Genomic DNA, 18652 nt, shown 5'->3' with positions numbered 1-18652 from the left:
GAGTTTTATAACTTTGTGTCCTATGGGGATTTTTCCCCTTTTAAAATCATTATGCACAGTTGGTGTAAATACCACAAGACCCGATGGGCTGCAATGACTTTACAACCACAAATCCCCTAAAATACTTCTTCTCTGTATTCTTTTCTCTCAGTGGATTGTATCTTTATTCTCTAATTACATATGCCTACAATAATTGATGCTGCTATATCTTGGCCAGGCACTAAGGACTCTGGCACTTTTAAAGTAGGCTACTGGACATGTGGCTTTCTTGCTGATTATATATTATAAAGTATGTTCAGTATAGAGAAATATGTATATAGACAATACATAGACGATAATGCCTATAATGTCCATTCAGACAACAATTAACATTTGCAGAATGACCATATAAGAATTATAGAGTTTTATCCTATCTGGTGATGTGGTGATACAGATGTAGTGAATGGTGATACAGATGTAGTGTAATTGACCAACTGAGCTAGCTTCTAATATAACTGAATTATTGATAATGATAACTTTATTCAACACACTTGTTACCATCCTGTTAACATCCAGGTATTCTGCATCCGTTTGGTTGGAAACTAAAGTATTGCTGAACTGATTCATTGGCACCTGTTTTGAAATTAAATCCATCCATTGAACTCTCTACCATAAAAACAGCACTCATATTCATATTTGTTAGATTTTCAGTAATATCAGTTATTAGCCTAAGGCTAACATACACAGTCCTATCAGAATATTATGACCACCTACAGAATAGTGGGAATAACGAACCATGACTTGGATGACACTGTGGCATGTTTTTTAATTTTGGTTCAGGTTAATGGCGATAAAAGAGAGGCAAAATGCTGTGAAGCTCAGCTGTTTAAAAGCATTTCAAATTAAGTGCAGACAAGACAAAAGCAGTGTGCCAAATATGTGATATTGAACTTGCATATCATGGTGGCACAACAAGCTTGAGGAACCATCTAAATGTGGTAAGTATTACTGTTTGACGGTGTAACAAAACAATTTTTTCTCAAAAAAAAAAAAAGGTGAAGCAGTATTTAAAGGACACAGCAAAAGTCCATTCTGGTCCACTCGCTACGCAGCTAAATACTGCCTTTGTGCACTGGCCACATCAACCCCGTCTGAGCTTTTTTATTATTATTATTATTGAACTTAACATTTATTTTTAATGGGTGCGCCGCTGCTATGATAAGTGCTACTCCTGTTCCATCTTTAAATTTCTTACATTTGTTTTGTTTCAGCTTCTCTGTAATCCAAAATAATTAAATAGTGATTTCTTTTGAGGCTATTAAAAAATTGTTGCTTACATAATGTGTTTTGTAATTGTTTTTTAATAGTTAAATAATGATAATAATGAAAGTTACTGTTCTTTGTTTCTACAGAAGCTTTTGTTTTTCTTTTTTTGTTTAAATGTTGCCAATACCTTCTATTTCCTGCAGTTTATTTTATTTTCTGTACTTTAATATGTTTTCTTCATATCTTATTAATATCTTATTATCTTAATATTAGCTACCAATCAGTGCTGAATATCAGGAGCTCCAGTATTTGGGCCAGCCCTAGAGATTATAAAAAGTGGTGTTCTGTTACAGTTACAGAAAGAAACACATTTTCACCTTGTCATGCTTTAAAATAACACACAGAGGTTTCATTTAAAACTGAAAACTCATTAAAACTCTTTATTTCTTATGAAGCACAACAGTGTGTGATGTGCTGAATTCTAAAATCTCTTTCTCTTTCCCTTGTGTTGTCAGGATTTTCCCCAAACACGAAAAAGATAAATACGGGCCAGCTGTGTAAGTGGCTTTGTCTTTCTTGGCTTTCTTGGTTAATATATGCAGTAAACCTGTTGTGTCGGTTGTGGACGTTCCTAACACTGTGTTTGCTTGGCTTCTTGCTCAGGTATTATCCAAGGGTCCACGGCTTCATCCCCACCCCTGATACAATCTCTCTGGTGGCAGACTCAGAGTGCTCGGTGCAAGGCAAACCGTCTCTGCGTAGAATCAAGGGCCGAATCCATCGCAGTAAAAGCCTGGACAGCATCGACCTGCTGGACTCCAACGTGAGTTAAAGACTGCACACACTGCAATAATGTGCTCGCGTGTACAGTAAGTGTGAGTGGGTGGACGTGCTTACATACAAATGTCAAATAAGTGTATGAGTATGTGTGTGTGCATGATGTGTTTTTTTCAGCAAGTGTCTATTGGCTTTTCACCACAGAATCACACCAATCAGCCATAAAATTAGTACCACTGACAGGTGAAGTGAAATACATTGATCATCTACAGTGGCATCTATCTGTGGATATATTAGGGAGCAAGTGAACAGTCAGCACTTGAAGGTGATGTGTTAAAAGCATGGAAATTGGGCAAGCATAAGAATCTGAGCTGAACTTCCACAGGGACTAAACTGTGGTGGCTGGATGACAGGGTCAGAACATTTCTGTTCTGGTCCAAGAAAAAAAAGAAAAAAAGTGGTCCAAGAAACGACAACCAGTGAACTGGCCACAGGGTCATCGGCACCTGAGGCTCATTGATGTGATCCATGGAGGCCCCTCCTCACAACTTAAAGGACCTGCTGCTGTAGTCTTGTGGACTCCATGCTTTGAATGGTCAGATCTGTTGTGGCGGCACAACAGATGGTGCTAATGTTGTGGCTGATTGGTGTATGTACGCAATACATATTCATGTACATGCAGAAGAAGAGACAATATACATATTAATAAAGTGTTATGCATATTTCATGCCAAAGAATAACAAGGCTTGCGATTACTTCTAAGCTTCTAGGTCCCATCAATTATGCGCTATAAAAGCTTCATGCAGTTGCCATGTGCTCTCTGCATAAACATTTGGAACGCCTCGTGGATTGCTTATGCGGCCACGCTCATGTTAAGCCTAACTAGCTCTGATCATCCTGTGGGGTGCTTTGGATTCTGCTCCAATGAGGTGTGTCGTGATGCCACATAAATTGCAGCGCTCTCATTAGCTCAGAGGGCTTCTCCTCTTCTGAGAACACACTGTGGCAACATTATTATTATAATGAGCTCTGGGATGCGTTTCCACAGGCCATTATTAAAAGGCTATGAGTCAGCTGTCACACATTTTGGGCTCCTTAGACTTTAAAATGTTTCCCTCTCGTACTTGCCAGAGATTTTGTACAGACGACCTCAGTGCTCTTATGTTTGTGTTGATCAGAGGAATTAGACAGTAGCCTGTTGTACCACCACCTCTTATCAATTCACAGATGTCAGTCTGACCGTAGTGTAACTACCTTATTAATGCTGCTTAAACAGGTTTGATTCCTCTGGGAGTTACACAGCGTGCTTGTTTTAAGTAGCGTCTGTGTGTTCTCATGGCTGCCCCTGACGTGGCCTCATATTTTCAGGCTTAGCTAATGACATGCTGTGAAAGCCTGCTATGGGTTGGTATTATCTTTAGTTCGGAGAGTCAAACGTTTGCTCATATAGTAGGTGACAGCTATGTAAATGACTAGAAATTAGGTTTTTAGGCAGTGCTTTTCATATTTACTGTGTGGCCATCTTCTATTACTTAAGATTTAGAGCAATGGTTATGCAGTTATACATAGAATGATTGCTGGTGTGCACAGAAACAAATGCTGTGTTTGTGAAATGAAATCACCTTTGTGTAATAATATTATGAGACCACACTGTCTTTTCCTAGACATTTCAATGGTTTTAAGTGATTTAATCTAGTGGAAATCATGTGGATCATTTTGCTTATTTTAATAAATTAGGCTTGAAACAAGCGAATCTGCCTATGGAAAATATCATTGGTTTTTGTGTGTTCTTGTCTATTGAACATATTCTAGCCAGATATTCCATCAAGACAATGCAAGCCACCAAACATTTATTAAAGAGCCGATATTCTTTCCCACTGGTGTCCGCTGGTTTTATGTGTCAACACAGCCCTTATTTATTTTTAAAGGAAAGTCTTCCAGCCTCTTAAAATTAAGCCACTGATTTTGTTACTGTGCCTTTAAGACTTTTGCTTGGTAAAACTGTACCTAATAGGTCCATTTAAATGCCATCATTCAGAACATTTGACTGAATATGTATTAAATGATTCAACTGAAGTTGAATGTGAATGTATGTTTATGGAATGTGACTGTCAGGGTTAGGTTTAGGGTTAGATTTAAGGTTAAGGTTAGGGATTTAGGGTTGATTCAAGGTGAAGGTTAAAGTGTTAGGGTTAGATGTAAGGGTACATTCAATAGCAATCACTTACAATCAACTTAGGATTCAGTTGTGTTTAATACACATTCAGTCGAAAGTTAGTTGAATATCTATAAGGCATCTATAATGGACCATCCAAGAAAAGTGATCCCAACTGCTTTCTTTCTGTTCTGGTTCCCCACCCTGTATTGTGCTTCATTCATTCATTCTGAAACACTTCTGAGTGACTCCTAAACTGCTGTAGGGATGAAAAGTAACATCTAAGATTAATATTGTCGCTGTCCAATGAAAAACATGTATCTCCAAAATGGTGACTACAGGAGAAGGTAGAATGTTCTTAACTTTGAATGGATGTTAATGTAAAATAAGAGTAAGTAATTTAGAGCATTTCTATTGGTCAGTTCATCCGGAATTATTGACACAGTATACTGAGCAGCTACAGGGTTCAACAATATATAGATTAGTTCCTATTTGGGACATCGCATGAGGGATCAGCGCGAAACAGGCAGTTTTTGCAGCTTAGTTTTCATATTTAAGGACCTGGAGATGCTTTTAGGGACCAGTGTTTCTGATCAGATGTTTTTCTTGAAAGAAAGTGAGTAAACCATAGTGAACGTAGAGTACGTAGACCATTCATACTTCTTTACACATTTCTCAACACAACCGCTTAACGTTTAATTTCACAGTTTATTGAGCTGTAACCTTGCATTTCATCTGTTGTTTTCACCTATTGTTAGTATTTTAACATGATATCGCATTATATGTTCCTCACTTTCCCAAAATGAAACTTTACAGTAATCCCAGTTATTCTTCTTAGTGTTAATATTAGTCTCTCTTTATTTCTATCACCAGCTGAAATGTGTCTCAGTTCTGCTAACTAATTAAAAGGCTTCTGGGTACCCATTCAGGAAATCTGATATTGACATCTTGGAGGCACACAGGCCTCCCCTGTATAATTGACAGTCTAATGGCAGGCATGGTTTGCTGCCAGGTTTCATGGCTAACCTGCATTTGAAACCCCACATTGTCCGTCTACCTCAGAAAAGTGAGCGAGTATCTCCTCGTAAGTGGCCTTTAAAGCTGCGGCTCAGCGGGTTTAAAAGCCCTCACTGAGACAGAGCATCCCAGTGAAATAAACCTTGTCCTGCACTTTTAACGTGTACATATATCTGTGCGGCTTCCCCATTCAATCCAGCACACAGACACACACACACACACACACACACACACATACACATGAAAACTTGCTGACGGGACTGAATCTCAAACGCAGCTGATGAGAGTAACGGGCCGGCGTACAGTGAGTGATGAGGCCGCAGCAGCACTCGAGTGAAGAGTGTGTACTGCTGCCACTCGCTCTGCTGAACCCTGCCATAGAGAGAGAGAGAGGGGGGGGGATTACAAACCACCCACTGCAGTGAGGCCTGGCCAGTTTACAGCCAGTGCTGAGTGTCAACATAAACCACGTATCACTAAATTTTACTGCATAGTTAGGCTGTGTTTGAAGTGTGATAGTGTAAGCAAAGTCAGATATGCACAGCATTACATAATACAGCAGTTCCTTACCCTGCCCCTACAGTTCCCCTGCAGTCAGTGTCTGAAATGAACACTTTCCTTAAAAACGTGGTTCATATTTATAACTTTAAGTAACTTAAGCTTTGTCCCAAATCACACACTTTTGTACTTGACATACTATGCTAATGAATGCACTACTAATGCTGGTGCACAACATTTATACAGTATTTAGTGTGATAGTATGTGGTATGGGACGCAGCCACAGTCTGCTGTGCTCTGATGAGCAACACACCTGGTCCAACTAATCAGTTAGTTAACAAGGACAGAAGATACTGTTATTAATATAGTTTACAGGGAGGCCATGATCCGAGGATCGCTGGGTCATGCTGCTTGCCATCAACAACAGAGTCTGAGAAAGCACAATTGACCTTGGGTTGATGTTGTATCGGCGCTGGGGAGCCCTGCTTTCTTCCGAGCATGCTGGCGAGCAATGCTGCATCAGTTTACATAAACAGGGATTCCCAGGTAGAAAATGGGTTCAAATTAGATAAATTATTGAAAAAAATATTTTGTTTGTTTGTTTATCTAAATCCCCCCTAGCGTTGTACTTGTCTTAAGGTGTATGTTTTATACTATGACAGTTTTCTTACATTTTGACTTCCCAAATATATCCTCTGTTTACAGTAACACAGTGTATTGAACCGTAACCCCTATATGGTGATATGTATTGCATCACCAAGTTCTTGCCAATACAGTGCCCTACAGTAATTACTACTACATTGTTCCAGTATTCTCCTCCACGGTACATTCCTACATTTTCAGTGGGAATTTTACAGATACTGATCAATTTAGAAAAGGTCAGTGTTGGCTAGGGTTAACAATCAGTGATAGTACATGTACCTGGGTGTTAAAGCACGGAGTGCCTGTGGAGCTGCGGCTCCAGCATTTTGGTGCTTGTTTCTTTTGGATGATGGTTGGTGTCTTTAGTTGTGCTTTTATCTCATCAGGCCGTGTTGTTGATATGAATGTAAAACTCCCTGTGTTTGAAGTCAGGTCGAGTTTTTGGCCGCTTGCCCACTCCTGCTGTCATTTGGGTTGGCGAGCAGCACTCTGGCTCATGAACAGGGGGAATCAGTCGGTAGTGCAAAGGCTGCAGAAAGCTGCACGCTTCATCAGAAAGGTGGGGGAGGGAGGGAGGACAGAAACTGCAGCACCGTCAAATACATCACAAGAACCTGCAGTCCATCAGGTCTCTCTCTCTCCCTCTCTCTTAGTCTGTCTCTCCTTCTCTCTCTTTCCCACTCTTTCTCTCTCTCTCTCTCTCTCTCTCTCTCTCTCTCTCTCTGTTTCTGTCTTGTACCTTTTCTGCCTTTCTTTCTCTCTCTCTCTCTCGCTCTCTTTCTCTCTCTCTCTCTCTCATACACTCTCACTCACTAGTCCCCCCCTCTCTCTGCTGTCTTGCTGTGTTGTCATCCGTGTTGCTGTCCTTATGTTCATTTATTTTTCCCTTCATTTCTCCATCTATCCTAATTCCCTCTCTCTCTCAACCCCTCCTTCTCTTACTCTCTATACCACTCTTTCTGTCTCCCTCTGTGTCCCTCTTTTCATCTCTCTCTCTCTCTCTCTCTCTCTCTCTCTCTCTCTGTCTTTTTGTCGCTCTCTTTCTCCATCTTGGTCCCTCTTCCCATCTGTCTCTCTCTCCTTCTTTCTCTGCCTTGCTGTGTTGTCATCCGTGATGCCGTCCTTATGTTAATTTATTCGTCCCTTCCTCTCTCCATCTCTTTTTTCCTCTCTCTCAACCCGCCTTCTTTCTCCCTCTCTTTCTCCCTCTTTGTCCATCTATTCATCTCTCTCTCTCTCTCTCTCTCGCTCTCTCTCCGTTATGCTGTGTTGTCACCCATGTCGCTGTCCTTATGTTCATTTATTCCTCCCTTCATCTCTCCATCTCTCGACCACTCTTCTCAAACCTTTAACCATCAATTCCTCTCATTCCCTCTCATTCGCTCATAAAACACACCCGCCGTCCGAAACCCCATCCATCACCAAAGCCCCTCGCTTTGTCCCCTCTCCACTCCACATCACCCTGTTTGTCACATCATTCGGAAGGACACGATCAATGTCAGAGGAAAAGAAGTGATGAAGTGAAGGAGTGTGCTGTGTGTTGGGCTGTGGGGGTGATGTTCACTGCCGTGTTCAATAACGCAGTGTTTATTTTTTTAGCAGAGCGTGCTATTATACTGTAATGCATATTCATTATTCCTCCATTTCCATGTAAGCTAGAGATTATTTGGATCACAGAAGAGCTACGTTTGGTTAAATTGTGTTTGCTAAACAAACGAGCCTCAGGGCACAATTATGAGGGAGGGATGTTTGCCTCCCTTTTTTTTTTCTTTTTCTTCACTCATTCTGCAAAAGTGTTCTTTTTTTTCTTATTGCTGTGGATGATGCAAGGCTGGATGCAGATGAAGCGAGTAGGCTCCTGCCGTTTTAATGGATGTTAGTGAGCTTGGATTAAAGCAGGATTTTATTAATTGCTTTCGAGGGAGGTGTGATCACAGGCCTATTGGTTATGAGGACATTGCTCATGATCTGAATGTGATATTGACTTTTTTAGGTCTCCCTGCCTCCAAGAAAGGCCTGTTACTATGGCACACTTCGAATAGGAGCGCTCCCCGTGTCTCTCTCTTCTCCTCGCATGAAAAAAAACCCCAGTGTAAGCACTTATAGCCCCGCGCAGTCTTGGGAAAGTGCTGCAGCTGCATTTGTTTGGGGGGTGTGTGGGGGGGGTGGTAGCAAGACTGCAGCTGATTTACCCAATCTGCATATTCATAGGAGCTGCATTAGAGAGAGAGAGAGAGAGAGAGAGAGAGGGAATGAAGGAGAGAAATGCAGCGAGAAAAAAAAAAGAGAGGCAGTGTCCCAATGCACGTGAGGAGGTGCAGAAGAAGGAGGATGGAGGGAAAAGGGGCTATCCTGATGAACGGTGTGCAGTGGACAGGACGGGAAGGGAGGGGAGGGATAGATGGAAAGGGTAAAGAGAGGAGAGGGAAGAAGGGCAGGGAGGGGGTGGAGTGGTGTTTTCTTCTCCTGTGACAGCCCAGCAGAGTGTGTGGGTCGTTTGCCTGCATATCGAGGGGCTGGAGAGTGCGCAGAGAGGCGGGAAGGTGAGGGAGCTGTCCCGAGTGAGGAATGAGCCAAAGGGGAGGACAGTAAGCAGGGAGGGAGAGAGGAAAGAGAAAGGAGAGGAGGGGAGATATGTGTTTCATTGGAACAATATACAGTTGCTGTTTACCCTTTCCCTTTGGCCATGCTTGGTCTTTTGGTCCCAGGGTTGAGAACACAACCATTGTTTATGGTTGTGACCATAAACCATTAAACCATAAATCCATAAAAAGTAAAACAGTTGTATTATATAAACGTATGTGTGTAGTAGTAGTATTTATATAATAATATTATATACTAAAGCTGGTATAAAAGGTGTAGTGGTACTGTGTAGGTGAAACGTATCCTATACCTTTAGTAGGTCCAGAACTGTAGAGCATGGAAGGGAGGAGGCAAGAGCAATCCCTCGAGCCAGACAGAGAGAGAGAGAGGGAGAGAAAGGGAGAACAGTGGGAGGAGAACGTTTTGTTCTTGTGACACCATAATGGAGGAGTGTGTGCATGTGTGTGTGTGTATATGTGTGCGCCATATGCTTTTATGTAGCGTGGGTCACGTTTGATCTTGTGCAAGGTAGAATGTGTGTCGTGTCCTTTTGTGCCTTTATAACCCCCCACTCCCAAATCAGAGCTGATGGTTCTGTTGGGCATGCGTTTATAGTGCTGCATTATGAGCTGGGGAGTAAATAAGTAGGCATTAAGGGTGTAAATCTCTGACCCTTCTATGCCTTTCCTGATTATGATCCTTTACACAACAATTCAGTGAATCGGGAAAGTTCAAGTTCCATCACGATTAGATTTGATTGGATTTGATTGGATTATTTTCATATGATAACACCCTAAAGTAGGACTGGGCAACATAATGATGTTTATCGCAACTGTGACAAATTATTATGTATGCGATGGAGGCTGGATTAAGGTATTCTGTGTATTCTGATTCTGTTTATATAAACAGAAAAGCAATCGTGAGCAAGCAGATATCAAAACAAACCAAAACAGACACGTCATTTAGAGATAGGACGAGGGCGGAGACCCAAAGCACAAGGACAAGACCGCAGGTAAACATGGACATGTGGACTCGACAGAGAAAGGGCAAAACAAACAGGGTAGAAATAATGGCAAGGCAGAGCAGAAATTGCATCACAGTATTCGACTACGCTTTTCTGAGCATATCGTAGATATCATCAGTTCTTCTGAAATGCTGAACGTCTGCATGTTTCATTATGAAAAGAGCAGAATTAAGCCTATTTCACACCGGACGTGACACAAATGCTTTGTCGGTTGACAGTGGCTTCTGTTTTTTCTGTGATGGGAATACAAGCTACAGATGTCTTGCTTAAATAAACTTAATGACTACATTTAAGCATTGTTTTTTTAATTGGCTTTAATCAGACATCATTGCTGCCTGCATGTTTTGATTTGGTTAGCTAGCTACAAGGCTATAAGGCAGCAAATTGCTTATTGTTGTGGAATTGAAATAAGTTCTAACTTTCAGCTCCAAAGTAGGTGTTTACTGAAATATTTATTGGCATAGGCTGTACATTTAGCAAGATTGCTACCTATATAATACTGCAAAAACTGCTTTGTGCTTTCTGTCTAGAAGCCACTAAAATGATGCATGTGGCACGCCTCAGAGACAGACCTAAAGCATCATTTTTAGCCAGTTTGAAAGGCTACAAAGATTGAAATAGGATCAACCATTACCAGAGAATCTTATGGTGACATAACTGTGCATTTTATCACCAAAGAGTGGCAGCTAGCGTCTCATGTGCGCCAAAAGAAGAGCAGTTGCCACATGGGTGCAGATGTGGCTGAGCTCTTAAAGACTTTAGCAAAGGAACGGCAGATCACTTGGAAAGATTTCGTTTTAGTTACTGATAATGCTCCAACATGCCTGTTAATGCTGAACTGGGTAAAGTCCTACATGTGAAATGCTATGCCCACATGCTAAACCTGGCCTCTCAGCAAGCACTCAAGTTGCCCCCTGTGTCAAGGCTACTAGGAAGGGTAAGATGCATTACTACATTTTTCCACCTCAGCCCCACTGCAAAAGCTTCCAGTTTGCTTGCCACATCACTTTCATTTATCATTACTACGCAGCCCTCTGAATTGTAATCAAATCGAATCGTGATGTGCTTATAGATTTCCACCCCACAGCTTATAAGTGTAAATAAAGATGTATGAAAATAAGAGGCATATTTGTAATATAAAAAAATGCATTTAAGTATTTGATATTGTATTGATGCTGCATCGCCCAGCCCTACACTGAATAGCCAATAGCCACGAGGAATTGTTTACACAGATGTCAAACAGTGGAAATAACACCTCAGCACTAAATAGCATTTTATTTTGGCTTAGAAATTAGCACATTATTCTAATCATCAGTGAAGCCACTTTCAGATCGATGCACACAGTGCCGCAGTGTAGTTCTACAGCACTAGTGTGTATAGTTAGGTTATTTAGACAGATGGATGCCATTTGAGGGCATACTGTTGGCATAACATGTGGTGGTCGTGACTGATGTGACTTTGTGACATACCTTTAATGTCATATTAAAATGAAGCGTAAGTGTGGACTGTGTGTGGTGTTCATGTGTATGTGTGTGTTATAGAGTATGTGTGTGTGCATCATGTAAAAGGGTGATGTTTACTGGCTTGCGTGTGGGACCACAGGGGCCTGTGCCTGGAGCAGGCCAGCTGTGAGGCTGATACCAGGGGGCTCATGCAGCTTGGGAGAGAGTAGATCCATGTGACCATGTGTGCCCCCACAAACTTAACATATGGCATAGCACTGAAAACACACACACTGCAGAAAATTTCTGCTCTGGTTTACATTAAAGGGCCCATATCATTTATCTTTTTCTTGAGATCCACTTGTTTTGTGGGCATATACTTTATATTATATATTTTATAAATCTTTTTTTCAGAGCACTGTTTTTCCCATTGGAATTAAAGCTTTTTTTTTTACTGTGTCTTAAGTGATGTACTGTATGTAAATCAGCTCTGTTCTGATTGACTGCCCTTTATTGTGCTTGTAAAAACTTGTGTGAAGGGGCAAGTTAAAAGGCTGTCAGTTAAGTAAGTGGTTATACTGTATGTAAATGCCCTGGTTTCATCAATGTTAAATTCACAGTGTTCTCATACTGCATCTGCTCATTTATTTTAAACCAGGCAAGAAGGTTTCCACTTAATATTTCCTTTATATTAATGCCATTTTCACTTTTTGAAATAATGTGAATCTGGCAGTTGTTCTTTACATTGTGTCAGGATTTCATGATGAATGGACCAATAGAAGTTCTCCAAAATGACTTATAAATAAAGTCTTGTTTTTATTGTTTATTTGGATCCCCTTTAGCTGCTATCTTGATTTTGTACATTGAAAGTCAAGTTTTTTTCCATCTCCTGTGAAGATATTATTTTGGAGAGACTAGGTGTTTGTGTGAACTGACGATATGTGTCCAGTGTTGCTCAGTAACTGACTTTATCATCTTGTTTATGGTTAAATCCTTTGAAGACTAGAAAATGGGCTCAAGTCCACGGTTTGCCGCTAAAGGACAGCAGCAATGGGTCATTACTAAAAAGATTCCCTAAACAAAGAAAAAAAGCAGGAGCCAGTTTTACAAAAGCTTTCCTAAGAAAATGAGCATTTATATAGGATCTTGGTATAGAAGTTCATGAGAAGTTTTTATTTTTTAACCTTTTGTCTTTGTGATTTTACGCCATTTGTAACATGGTCTTTTCATAAACAAGCATAAACAATGCAAAACAACATTTTTAATTTTCCAATATTCAGATAAATACATGCAGTGCAAAACAAGATCAAACTGCATTTTCAGTAAACAAGAACTAGAAGTTTGTTTTCTTCATGTAGGATCTAACAGTACTTTAAGAGCAATCTCAGCATTTAATCCTGTTGAATTAGACATCAATTCTAGTAATTCAACTATTGTAGCCTTAGAGACTTATCTTCTGAACCTACAGTCTAGGACAAGTCTAGGACGATTGTTAGGTTAAGTATATATTTAAGAATCAATTTCTTGAGAGAAAAGCTTGGAAGAAAAATTAAAAAATTTTAGACTTTTTAAGAATAGCAATTTATCCTTTTTTAAGAACCAAAAATAACACATCTAAGAAGAATTCCTTTCTTAAGACACTTTTGTGAATCAGGCCCTTTATTTATATTTACCCTACTTCACATTGTTACACTTGAAATGTAGGTTATTTAATAGATTATAATCAACTTGTTCATTTCTCTCAATTCACCTCTAAACCTGCACTCCAAATTACCCTTTCAAGGAGAAATTTAATTGGACTTTATTGATGCCTGTGTCAGTCCATACTGAACCTTATTGATGCTTTTGTCAATCCAAACAGGTCCCCTCATTCAGGATCTAGAAAAATAGCTTTGCTGTGGCGCAGTAAAAGCAGTAGATGCCATTCACCCAGGCTTTAGATTTACTATTAAAGCGATTGGTCTGTTCCTATTACTGCAGATTCCAATGTTGAAATCTGCTAAAATGAGGTTTTACGCAATAAATGTCATATGTAGCAGAACGGCAGGTGTAGTGTTTCATATTTATTTCAGGCTCAGCTTCCTTTATCAGTTTTTTGTAGCTGTTTTTCACAGGAATATTGCTTACTTTTAGTCTGTTGGTTATGAAATCTACTCACATTTTTGTCCTCCCTTTGTCCTTGCTGTTGTGTTCTGGCTTTTTTAAGGGTCAAAAGTACAACAATGTGCATTACAGTGTGAAATAAATGAATAGATAACTACATGTGTATGTAACACATTGCAGTCCTTGGGACAGCTTGAATCGGTAATGGAAGCTAATTGTCAGTTGAGATTCCTGTTAAGCGCAGAGCTAATGCTGTTTTTATGAATGACTGTCCTGTTAGCCGTTGCCTATGCAGCGAGCACTCTTATGCGCTGGCTATAATTCAGGGGAAGCCGATGCCCATAAATCCATGAGACATTATTGGCATCCTTACTTGATTTATGGCTAATGGAATGATTTGGGACTGAAGCCCAGTTCAGTTGTGGAGGATCAGCTGGGTCAGAGATCAGCTACAGTGCCGGATGGCAGAAGGGCAAAAACCTGCTAAACTTGGCCTGTGGTCAGTGTATAGGCCAGCAGGAAGAACAAAAAACTCTAGACTGTTGCAAATATAACTTCTATATGCTGTAAAAGTATGGATTTGTACTAGTGCTGTACTGGTATAGTGGGATTGGTGTTACAAAGCAACATTAACTTGTACTTATAGGGATACAGATTGATACCAAGAACGTGCAACTTTTAACTGCAGTGTTTCATTTGTTGGGTGCTTCAGATAGAACAGTTCAAAATTCATAGAAACTAAAGTATGTGTTTAACCTTTACAGTACTGTATAAGAGTCCTTTTGGTGCCATTTTAAGAGAAAATGAGAGTAAAACAGAACGGCCCTATCAGAACAAGTTATGTTAGGTTTGTAAGACACTGTGTTAGCATAAAGTTGCAGAAATCACCATTTTATTAACTGTATTCATGTAAACAAATGTCATCTTATTCAGTCATACCATGACATATTTATTAACTTTTGCAATATTGAATTTCATCAGCACTAATTTGTACGTCTTTACTAATCCTGCGATCCGAATCGATTCTGCTGTTGTTATGTAACAGATATCTACAAGGAAAGTGTAATGTCATTTCTGCTGACAGCCTGATTGGCTGGTAATGCTTTCTACTAGCTTTCAGGCTTTATTTAAACTCATCTTGAATCATTAGAGAGCCTTTTATGATCACTCTTATGCCATACTGTTTGATTTTGGTAAGCAGCACTTTGTGAGCTTTGAGCGAGTCATTTACTATTGACTCCATCTCCACCTCCCCCACTGTCCTCCCTTTGGTGTTAATTTACTCTTATTGGAAAAGATTCTGCCTCTTCAGCTGAATACCATTAAACCCCTCCAGAGATTTAAAACACAAAGGCTTTGGGCAAATAATGTTTTAGTGCAGCACGTGGGTTTCTTTTGAAGTGTGTCAGTTTATGTCAGTTTATGGGCCCCCATCACCAGAATGATGTCACTGCTATTGAACTGCCTGGAGTTCCACAATGCTGCCAGGATCCACTACAGTTACACTACAGGTCACAAGTCTGAAAACATGCAAATCAAGAGATAGTAGATAATGATGTTTAATAATGAAGCACAAAAGAGATTTTTACTATAACCCTAATCATATCCACCTGATCCCTTTATTCTTAAAGGCTTGATTGACTACACTGAAGAAGGCTAAATGGTCAAAACATGATCCATGTTATGGACTGTTATATAGACTTTGAGGAATATTATGTTCTTCCAATGAATGCATTCAGCTACTTTAAGTAGCACTCATTGTGACAGTTTCTAATCACTCATTATTAACTGCACAGACCGTATTGATGATTTGGGGTGTTTAATGTTTAATTATCAACAGAGGCTGCGTTTGTTGTAGATGTATTTTGGGAGTATTTCCCTTCTTATTTCAGTTAGTCTGCTATGCTTGCTTATAAAGAGATGGAGTGAGAGGTGGTGTGGGTTGGGCAGGGCTTGTTTACGCTGTGTGGTTGTATGTGAGAGATCTGTGCGGAGTCCTGAGGAGACACCATATGTTGCCAAGAGCTTTTCACATTCAGCTAGACCTCTGGGTGAGAGAGAAATGGCAGTGTGCACACTAAAACACTAAAACAAAAACTACTAATATTAAATCTGTAAAAAGGGAATGATTGTTGATAAAATAGGACAATTCTTCAATGTGCCTAACATAAAATGTACAGTCTGTTAAAGAGACCTTGTACATGATTAGATTTTTTTTCCTTTTTGTTTATTTTACTGTATTTACCTCTGTATGTGGGGCAAGAAGTGTCTTTGGAACACAGTTCTCAGTAAGATATGGGTATTGTGTCCTTTTTCAATATATTACATGTGTACATATCTATACACATACAGTACATACATAGAGGTCTGATAATACATGTTCTGCCAGAGTGCCAAGCGTGTTAAAGACTGGTACAACTGTTCAGTCTGTGCCTGCAGAAGTGGAAATCATGGCGTGTGTGTGTGTGTGTGTGTGTGTGTGTGTGTGTGTGTGTGTGTGTGCGCGCGTGTCTGTGTGTAGAGCAGAGTAGTCAGAGCCAATAACTCTAAAGTGCAGGCCAGCTCCTGCAGAGGGCAGAGTTTCACTATTAAAACAGACAGTGCTGGCCAAAGCAGGGAGAATAATGACCTCACTACTACGGCACTCCATTGTCAGCAGGTTCCTCTTCTCTGAGAGTGAAAATGGAGGGGTTTTGGATGCTGGCTGACAGAATTGTGTTGCTCACCTTACGAATGCGAATCACACAGCTTTGGTTATTCTCGAGGGACTGGCTGCTGGTGGAAGCATTTTACAATGTCAAACAGAGATAGATTCAGTTCAGGAGCTGTTGGACTGTTTGATTGGATCAGCATCGTCTTTTGTGCTACATTGAAATTCAGTAGTGGGCCTTTTTGTAGATGAAAAGCAAATGCGCACTGACTGAGATTTGGAATTCAAGAAGCATTTGATTAACAGTAATGCAGTGTGTGTGTGTGTGTGTGTGTGTAAGTGATGTGTAAGCTTAATGTTAATGTTTCTTTCCGTGGCTGACTGTATTCAGCCACTCTGTCAGAACTGTGTGCCCAGACTCCTGAATAAGTGCTGCCTTTTCATTAGTTGGATTTTCCCTGTGGAATACACCGCCTGGCACCAGAGATCAATTCATGATACTGCATTGTGTGTGGTGTGTGTGTACCAATATACAGGACCAGTATTAGCACTAATAATGGATCAGATATCAGCTAAAATTTATCAATCCACATCCTATACTGTGTTTTAGTCAAAGTCGGTTTAAACCTGTTTCCAAAGTTATCCAATAGACTCCTTTTTAATGCATAATTTTTATGTTATCTTATGTACTGTTACATGAAAAAAAAAGTGACACCCCTGGTCAAAAACACATTTTGTTGATCTGAAGAAAAAAAATTATTTGTACAAATTCTGCAAAGAGAACAGACATATGTTCCAACATCCCACATTAATGTTTTATTAGCATTTTTCTTTATTTATGTCCTAATACTTTTGACCATATAGTGCATTTCCATTTCAAATGAAGAGACCTGTAATTTGACCAGGTGTGCCTACATTGTTGCATGTAACTGTACATAACAATAACATATAATGTAAGCAGGGGTGTCCAAACTAGTTCTGGGCTCATGTTACATCACATATATCTCCAGCAATTTCTCTCAGCGATGATTCCACTGAGATTTTAAAAATAGGATATAGGATCAAATCTGTGAGCGTGAAGAACCTTTAAACTATTAAACAACTTTGACTTTCACATGGACTTTTTAAAGCCACACATATATCTCACTCAAAAAAACAGTAGTAGCATCTTATTTTAGAGTGTACTGATTCTGAATCAGTACTTCATATCGTATCAGAACCCAGAGTGCTGATATTGGAATCTGTATGGGAAGCGAATGGTAAATGCTTTCTTCATATACTTCAGATACTTTCCAGTATTTTTAAAATGTGTGAACGGGCATGAGTGCCTTTACCTGCTTCTCCGTGTGCATGCATGTAGAGGGACATTCGTGGCCATTCCGAGATTCATCAGTTTTATGTGACAGGAGGAAAGAAGTTAAGTGCCCATCATGCTCTATGCATTTGGTGTAACGGCTTTGGGTCGACCCACTTGAAGTCGTCTCTTCTTAAGTAGAATTCCGAGGCAAGGCGAGGGCACTGACACTGCCATTAAATTCTTTTTTTATCTGTAATGAAATACAGTCAGTAAGAGACTTAGTTAATGCTTATACTGAAGTGACTCACCCCATGCTGACCACTGCCCCCTGGTGATTAATACACTCCACCTCACATTCCTGCACTGCCACCCCCAGCACTTGTGCGCGCACACAACCCAAGTCGGTAAACACAAATCTCGTTGCTCTGGTTTTTATCCGCTCCCTCGATGCTATGAGACTCATATATCTAAAGATTCTTGTAAACATTCCCCTCTTATAGGAAACACAGGTGGGGATTAATAGAATTGATTTCCGGAGGAATTGTGAAGTGGAAGAGATTTATTGTGATGTCGGGCTTTTTTGCGCAGTGCGGTAGATTACCCCACAGATGATTGTTCTTCCCCCACCTCCTCACTCTTACCCCCAACTCCCTCGCCCCACCGGAGCAGTGAGCGATCACAGCCACCACATTTGCTAATTGTTCTGCACGTGCCTCTCAGTGGCACCAAGAGCATCAATCAGGAGCGACATTAGCCGCTGATGAATCCATGTGAAGCTCTGGTAGATCATTAACTACAAACGTAGTGAAATTACACAGGGGATAAGTGTGTTCAAAATGAGTGATTGTGCACATGCAAAGTCTTTTTCACCAAATACTCTCTACCCAGAAAGGCACAGGGTGCCCCCATTGAAATGCACACAGTGGTGTTTGCTCTGAATGTGTCCTTATTCACAGGTTCTTTAACAAGCAAGAGCACTGCCACAGGTTGCAGTGAGCGAGCGGATATCCCAGCATGTTACATAACGGTGACTGTTGTTGAAGTCTCTGTACTTCCCATTGGTGGTGATTTGAACAGTTAAAAAAAAATAGCTGTGCTCAGGTCTGAGTGGTCTGTCTGAACATAAATGAAGTGAAAAGATTCGGAACCTCTGAGCTTCTGGGCTAATCGACTGAGCTTAATTAAGCTGCTGTCACCCTCCTCCTTTGTGAATTTATGA

General features: G+C 40.3%; 1 protein-coding gene across 6 annotated transcripts in view; it reads left to right on the top strand.

Annotated features, from left to right (window-relative positions):
* The window catches only part of tjp1b (tight junction protein 1b), a 74281-nt gene that overhangs the window by 10213 nt on the left and 45416 nt on the right, over positions 1-18652 (top strand). For all 6 annotated transcript variants that reach the window (XM_072671123.1, XM_072671150.1, XM_072671141.1 and 3 more), the window contains exons 2-3: positions 1761-1802; positions 1909-2068. In XM_072671123.1, coding sequence (XP_072527224.1) covers positions 1761-1802; positions 1909-2068 — 202 coding nt within the window. The remainder of the gene's footprint in view (positions 1-1760; positions 1803-1908; positions 2069-18652) is intronic.

This window comes from Salminus brasiliensis, chromosome 2 (assembly GCF_030463535.1).
Source record: "Salminus brasiliensis chromosome 2, fSalBra1.hap2, whole genome shotgun sequence".
NCBI lineage: Eukaryota > Metazoa > Chordata > Actinopteri > Characiformes > Bryconidae > Salminus > Salminus brasiliensis.
The sequence above is the reverse complement of the archived record's forward strand: the minus strand, read 5'-3'. Positions and strand labels throughout refer to the sequence as shown.